Source organism: Alligator sinensis, unplaced genomic scaffold (assembly GCF_000455745.1).
Source record: "Alligator sinensis unplaced genomic scaffold, ASM45574v1 scaffold1097_1, whole genome shotgun sequence".
Lineage (NCBI taxonomy): Eukaryota > Metazoa > Chordata > Crocodylia > Alligatoridae > Alligator > Alligator sinensis.
The window spans coordinates 677,982-685,117 of record NW_005841950.1 but is presented as its reverse complement, the minus strand read 5'-3'; the positions used below and the strand labels follow the sequence as shown (position 1 = coordinate 685,117).

The window sequence follows — 7,136 nt, the reverse complement described above, 5'->3', positions numbered from 1 at the left end:
CTTAGACACGTGGTATTGGAGGCATTTTGACATATTTGTATTTAAAGAACTCACAAGACACAGGGGAGATTGTTTCAGAATGAAACATTGTTGTTTTACTGTCTCTTTTCTAAAGGTACCTTGTTCAAACTAGGACTTTTGATTTCCAGGAAGGTTTTTGGCTACACCTGTTGCTAGAACCAATTCAGAAATGGGAAAAGGCCTTTTTGGGAAGTTGCTCAGGGTGGATTAAGTGAATTTGTGCACAGAGTCTCTACCTGAGGCATCTCAAATGCCCCTTCAGTTGGCAGACAGAGATAATATTGACAAGGTCAATGGATCTGTCCAATGGCTATATTACATCTAAACACAAGTATAAATGGGTGGACTGTCCAGGCTTATGTCTTGTAAAGCTCTTGAATAGGTGTGCTTCTTTGAAGGATGATTTTTAGTGCTTATGATAGCTCTATGCCCCATGATACTGTGTCCCCAGCTCTAGTCCATAATAACTTTAAAACTCTCTCTCACACACGCATACACATATGCATGTACGCAGATATGCACTCACACACGTGCATTAACTTCTGTATTTCCATGAACTTTGAAGGACAACAGTAGCTTGCCACTGAGGTGTACTGGCAGAGCTCTTGGTGGGGCCAGCATCAGCAGTGCCATAGCAGGGGTCTCTGACATGGGGCTGAGGGTGGCCTAGGTCTGGAACAGCAGGTGATGTTTCCTCGGAGAAGAGGAGCAGGAGCAGACTGAAGGCATGTCCCCCTGGCTCCTGGGATTAGGAATATCCAGAGACTGTTTGCTTCACTCACTGCTCCTTTAGTGTCTGCAGGTTTCCTGTCTTGCCTGGGTGCTACAATGACCTTATTCGATGGCTCTTTCCCCTTCTACCCCAAGTCCAAGGCATCCTTCCCATTTGATACAGCTTGGGCTGTGATCATCTCTGTGTTCATCACTGTGCTGGCTACTTTCATCATCATCTGGCCTGGCATCCAAGGCAAAGGGGTAAGTGAGGCAAGGGTGGGTGTGAGGCAGTACCACTCCTTAGTGCTTCCCCCCTGCTCTCCTGGCTGGTGCAGGGAGAGCTCCCCACGATGGGCTAGGACACAGATTGAAGTGCCAGGACTGCACTGTATGCTGTCTATGAGTGAAATCTCCCACAGGGGAAAAGTCCAGCAATGTGATTCTGGGTGGAGAGCACAGACTTTCCAGGCCCCACAAAGTGTTACAGAGGCAATGACTTCTCTCCTTTGCCCTGGAGCAGAGTGACACAGCTGGACTGGTCACTCAGGGTACATGAAACCTCAGGTAGATGTGTTACTCATACACTGAGTCACTAGCTACCTTGGAGGAAGGTAGAGGTGTTATATCAGCCACCAGTGACAGAATATGGCCTTTCAATGGCAGCCACCCATGGCATCCATCCCATTACACACGGGTGTGGAAAGGGCAAGCCAGACCACTAGTTGAACCAACAACATCTGCCTGGCATCATTCATTAATCAAAAAAGAAGGGCACTATACTAAAGCGTCTTTGCAGGCAAGGACTTGGGACCTATAGGCCAGGTACAGAAATGACACTTTTACCGGTATAAGTTATTGGAAACCAGTCTATATCTGTAACAGAACAGAAATTTGACACACACATACTGGTTTAAAAATGGTAGAACTGGTCTATGATTTGATCCCCTCCCCATTCCAAAAGTGCGAATTGTGTTCTGTTTGCTACTGGTCTAGACTACTCCACATACAGAAATTCACATCACTTAGATTGATTCCACCTCGGGCTTTTGGAATGCCTGTACCTAGCCTTAAAGTCCCAGGATTTATCTACAGGTGAGTTCAAACCCCAAATCTGGGGCCTGGCTCCAAAAGTTTCATAGTTTCATAGTAGGTAGGGTCAGAAGCGACCTGAGCAGATCATCAAGTCCAACCCCCTGCCGTGGGCAGGAAAGGATGCTGGGGTAAAACGACCCTGGCTAGGTGTCTATCTAGCCTCCTTTTGAAGACACCCAGGGTAGGAGTGAGCACCACTTCCCTTGGAAGTTGGTTCCAGATCCTAGCCGCCCTGACTGTGAAGTAGCACCTCCTGATATCTAGCTTGAATCTACTCTCCGTCAATTTATGGCCGTTATTCCTTGTTACTCCCGGTAGTGCTCGGGGGAACAGGGACTCTCCCATTGCCTGCTGGTTCCTCTTGGCCAGTTTATAGACGGCCACCAGATCCACTCTCAGCCGTCTCTTGTGGAGGCTGAACAGGTTCAGGTCCCGTAGCCTCTCCTCGTAGGGCCTGCCCTGCTGCCCCCTGATCATGCGGGTGGCCCTCCTCTGGACCCTCTCCATGTTGTCCACATCCCTCCTGAAGTGCGGCGCCCAGAACTGGACGCAGTACTCCAACTGCGGCCTGACCAGTGTCGCATAGAGGGGGAGGATCGCCTCTTTGGACCTGCTTGTGATGCATCTGTGGACAAGGGGTGGTTACCCTTCCTGACTGCGTCCCCACATTGGCGGCCCATGTTCATCTTGGAGTCTATAATGACTCCAATATCCTTTTCTGCCTCTGTGCTGACGAGAAGGGAGTTCCCCATCCTGTAAGTTGTGCCTGGCCACATCTTTGTATTGGCCTAGACCCACTGTCAGATGCAACCACCTGCTAAGGAGGAATATTCAGGCCCAAATTTGAGCAGAGCAGCCCCTTGGTCAGCTCTAGCTGCAATCAAGCCTTGAGGTTGTATATCCCATGGACAAAAAACACGCCCATGTGTTCAGTTCCCAAAAGAACAAAGAGCACTTCATCAAAAGGAGTCATCTTTTGCATGCCACTGGTCACCTGAACTAGTCTCTGCACCTCTGTCCTGTCCTTCCTACAGAGGTCCTTCTGGATCTTGCGAGTGGTCACCAGCCTCTTCATCGGAGCAGTGATTCTCAGTGAGTACTTGGCTGCCTGGGTTCCCACAGGCTGCCAGGCAGTGGGGGGACTGGGACAAAGCAGGAAGGACCAAGGGAAAGGATTGCTGTGCTCCTCTGCAGGGGAGGAGAGAAAGGGGAGGAAAAAAGAGCAGTTGTGAATAGCAGGACAGATACTACTTGGATTTTCTAGGAAAGCCGGTACTTTTCTCTGAGTGATAATCAAGGCACTTTCTCCAGCCAAGCAATTAGCAGGTGGAGGAAAGGCTGGCATCTGCATGGTAATTTATTAGCAGCAAATAATTAAAGCAGCTCTACTTTGGAGACTGATAATGAGATGCAAGGGTCACCTCTAGGTCACTGACTGAGTACAAAGCCTGTTGCCGTCTGACATCTGCTCGGTGACCTTTGTAAAATGAGTTGTTAGCCCCAGTCACATGGGCATCTACGTCATAAACCCCAGCACACCATCCCCTTTATTGCATCTCATCAGAGAGGGCAAGGAGCTGAGCAGGCCCTGAAAGCAAGCTGCCCCTTCTGCTGAATAGGATATGGTCAGGCAGTGGGTGGGGATGTACATGATACATGGACGCACAGAGGCCTTCAGCCCTATGGCTTGCGGGCCAGCCCCTCCAGCTTGTGCTGCAGTGAGTTCCCTTTGAGGCATGCAGTGCTGCAGGGCTCTGGTGTCCCCCTGGCCTCAACCTGGCCCTCAGCACAGAGTCTCGGGGAAATGGCAGCGCTTTCTGAAGAGACTGGTGGTCTTCAATGCCAAGTCCTTCTACAGCATGAGTTAGAAGCTTGTTAGTAGTCAAACATGCGTGGAAGCTGCCTGTGTCTAGAGTGGAGAAGCTCTGACTAACCACTGCAGTCTTCACAGCTGTTAACTTCACCAGGGACTGGGAGACTGGCTGGGTGACAGTGAACACCTCCTATAAGTCCTTCAGCAATGCCGTGGTGGACGCGAACATCGGGCTGCACATTGGCTTGGCCGGCATCAATGTCACGCTAGTGGGTGAGTCCCATTTTTTAGCCCAGGAGTGGTGAGGAAACAAAGGGGGCTTCTCCCCTTCCTGGGAAGGGAGCTCTGTTGGGGCAGAGCGGTGGCACTTCAGGCAGGGGAGAGCAGCATTGCTTACCTCTGCCCTTGGGGATAATTATTGACCCTCTGCTAGTCCCAGATCTCCGGGGAAGCTCTGTTCTGCCTAAGTGGCTGAGTGGAGCTTGCTGTTTTGGCAGGAAACCCAGTGAATCAGATCAATGAAACCATCAGCTACAACGAGCACTTTTCCTGGAGCTTTGGAGAGGACTATGACCTCAGCTACAGTGAGGGCCTGGAGCGGGGGCTGCCGCGTCCCATCCTGTACGTGGCAGAGAAATTCACCCCGAACAGTCCCTGTGGTGTGCATGCCCAGTACCGCATTTCCAGCCACTATGCCTCCCTCACACTGTGGTAAGGCACAGCAAAATGTTGAGCCCCCCCTTAACCCTTCCCCCTTGCACCCTCAGAGCAGAACCAGCAGTGAGGGAAAGGATCCCTATTTGGTGATAGGTCAGACAAAGAGCTGTAGGGGCTTTCTAACATATGTTATGTGGCTCAGTGCAGCAGCATCCAAGGACTGATTTCATTATCCACAAACTGCATGGACTGCCTGGCTGTGGACTGTGCAAGCAGGTTATGCCAGGTGTGAACTGCTTTCAGAGTTACTAAGGTTCTCTTATTAAGGTACTTAGCCACAGTATCTTTCTTTGGGTGCAAGGCTTGAAGTGGTAGCATGTTATAAGCTAAGTAGGGTCAGCTCAGATCTGTACTATAAGAGAGGCCTTCAAGGAGAACTCTAGGTGCTCCCACAACTTGTGTTCAGCAGCTTGTCCTTGTTAGTAATAAATGAGTGCATTGAAGAAGGAGCTGGAGGAGGTGCTGTCTCTTAGAGAAGAACAAGACCTGGCTGGTTATGAAAGGTTTTGTGGTTTTTGTGTAGAACTGGAGATGGCAGCCCCCATCCATCCCATCCAAGCTCTTTGATGTGTGACTGGTTTTCACACTGCACACAGTTGTTTGCATTAGTGCGCAAGTGGATATGAAATATTTTCATAATAAGTTGCATAATTATCATTCTTATTTTGAGCTGGTGGCAGTGATCACCCAAGGGCTTGGGCAATGAGAACCATGCTTGCCAGTGTCTGGAGAGGACACTGGAGAGTGAGATTGTCCTTTCAGTCCTATTCCTGTCTCGCAGGGCAGCCTTCTGCACCTGGCTCATTTCCAACATGTTCTTCTCCATGCCCATCCTGCTGTACGGGGGCTACATATTCATACTCACGGCGCTGCTGATGATCTGCTCGCTGCTCTTCTTCACTGTCGCCAGGCACTTCCCAATGTGCAACATCCGGTTTGGTTCAGCCTCCCTGCAGATCGGTTATGGGGCATCTTTCTGGCTGACCTTAGCCACAGGTTAGTTCCCAGGGTTGCTGCATGACACAGAATCAAGTAAAGAAGAACAGAGAGAAACAAAGGCTGATAGGCGCCCCAAACCTTCACTTGCCCACCAGAAACTGATTGTTTGGGAGGATTCACATGGCCCCAAGAGGTGAAGCTGGCTTCAGGCTCCCAGGAAGCCTTGATAAGGTGTCTACCAATATTTCTTAGTGGAAGGAATAGTGTGATACCAACTGCAGCATTAGATTGCCCATAAGGATCAAGATGGCCACTGGGCTGTGATTCTGGGCAGATATATCAGGATTGTAGTCCTGGGGCCAGTTACATCCTTCAACTTGATTAAATGCCAACTTGGCTAAATCATAGGTTTCTAACTTTGCACTGCAGTAATACATTTCTGCTTTCTGCTGGCAAGGAATCTCATTGACCTGAATGTCTCAGTTTAGGAGAGCATCAGTGGAAGAGGGCCAGTGTTAGAACTCCAAGCCCATAATCCATGCCCACTTCCAAGGAAGGTGTTTATCACTCTTCTGAGTTGAGTACAAGATTTGGTCTGGTCACCTCAGCTAATATTTACCTCTTGGGCAGTGCATCCAGGGCTGGTTTAATGCTTGTTGTCAAGGAAATGAATAAAGAGCTGAGCAGTGAGGTAGATTATTTACAGGTGATCCAAACATATTTAGGAGACTTCAGGCTGAAGAAGAGTGTGAGGATCTTCACAGGGTGCCCTAATGGCAGATGGTATCCATGCTACTATCATGGACTCAGCAAAGAGTACTGTAATGCTTACCAGTCAGATTCACTGCTAGGTTTTAAATTGACTGTAAACACTCAGAATAGGGACTGAGGAGTCAGTGTAGACAGCTCAGTAATGCCAGTTCACCAGCAATCAGAAAAGGGAACAAGAAGTCAGGGTACATGAGGAATAGCAGAGAGGATGCTGCAGAGAATTGCCTAACACCATTGGACAAAATGAAGGAAGATCTCTGCAAAGCCGCACTGTTCTGGTCTCTCTGGCTGAGCTGTGCAGCAGCTGCTTTCCACAGTCCTGGTGCTAGCAGTCTCTCTCGAGAGGATCAGGCAGGCATCGGGATCCCTCTGGTGGCAGAGTGTTAGAGCAGTCAAGAGGAGGTCTGGTTCTGCAGGCTGTAACTAGTCTCCCCACCTTGTATTGCAGGGCTGCTGTGCTTCCTGCTGGGGCTGGCCGTGATCCTCATGAATTTGATGCAGCCCAAGAAGCTGAAGCTTGTCTTTAATGTGAGTGAGGGAGAGGGAGAGGAAGAGGAGGAGCAGGAAGTGGGGCCTGCTGAGCAAACCCCGAAAGGCGACATCCTCATGGCTCCGCTGGGTGAGAACTGCAAAGTGACAGTGACTGACTTGTGAGGGCCAACCGCTGCCCCTGCCCAGCCTGCAGAAGAGCACCGAACAGCCGTGTGAGGAGGCAGGGGAGGAGCAGGACTGTGCCTGGGCTTCCTGGAGGAGATCTTCCAGACTGCCGATCTTTAGCAGCTCCCAGCTTACCCACGCACAGCCACACAAGGCTTGTGGCCAACCCAAACAGGCAGGGGCCAACTTAGTTTAGTATCTTGTCTCATGCCCGAGTGCAAAGGTTTCCGTGGATCTTCCTGCAGCAGTAGCCATGCCTTTTCCCGTTGTGGCAGGGGCTTGCCTAACCATGGAGTGTAAGGGTGATTTCAGCATGCATTGCCACCCCCACCCTTACTTGACCCCAAATCCCATCAGCTATTGTGCTGTCCAGTCCCCCCAGCTCCTTCAGTGCCCTCTCTGTCTTGTCAAG

At 50.2% G+C, this 7,136-nt stretch overlaps 1 protein-coding gene across 1 annotated transcript; it reads left to right on the top strand.

Moving 5' to 3' along the window:
- The first annotated feature begins 849 nt into the window (after nucleotides 1-849).
- LOC102386002 (dual oxidase maturation factor 1) lies at nucleotides 850-6,763 on the top strand. The gene is made up of 6 exons (XM_006020304.2): nucleotides 850-996; nucleotides 2,862-2,919; nucleotides 3,779-3,913; nucleotides 4,138-4,351; nucleotides 5,139-5,353; nucleotides 6,516-6,763. Exons 1-6 carry the CDS (start codon nucleotides 850-852, stop codon nucleotides 6,719-6,721), a joined length of 975 nt encoding a protein of 324 aa, XP_006020366.1. The 3' UTR covers nucleotides 6,722-6,763.
- The last annotated feature ends 373 nt before the right edge of the window (nucleotides 6,764-7,136 follow it).

Coding starts and splice junctions, on each gene's coding strand:
- LOC102386002 (XM_006020304.2), top strand. CDS start 850: ATGACCTTATTCGATGGCTCTTTCCCCTTCTACCCCAAGTCCAAGGCA. Junction 2,920..3,778: donor CATCGGAGCAGTGATTCTCA/GTGAGTACTTGG, acceptor CAGTCTTCACAG/CTGTTAACTTCACCAGGGAC. Junction 5,354..6,515: donor CTGGCTGACCTTAGCCACAG/GTTAGTTCCCAG, acceptor CTTGTATTGCAG/GGCTGCTGTGCTTCCTGCTG.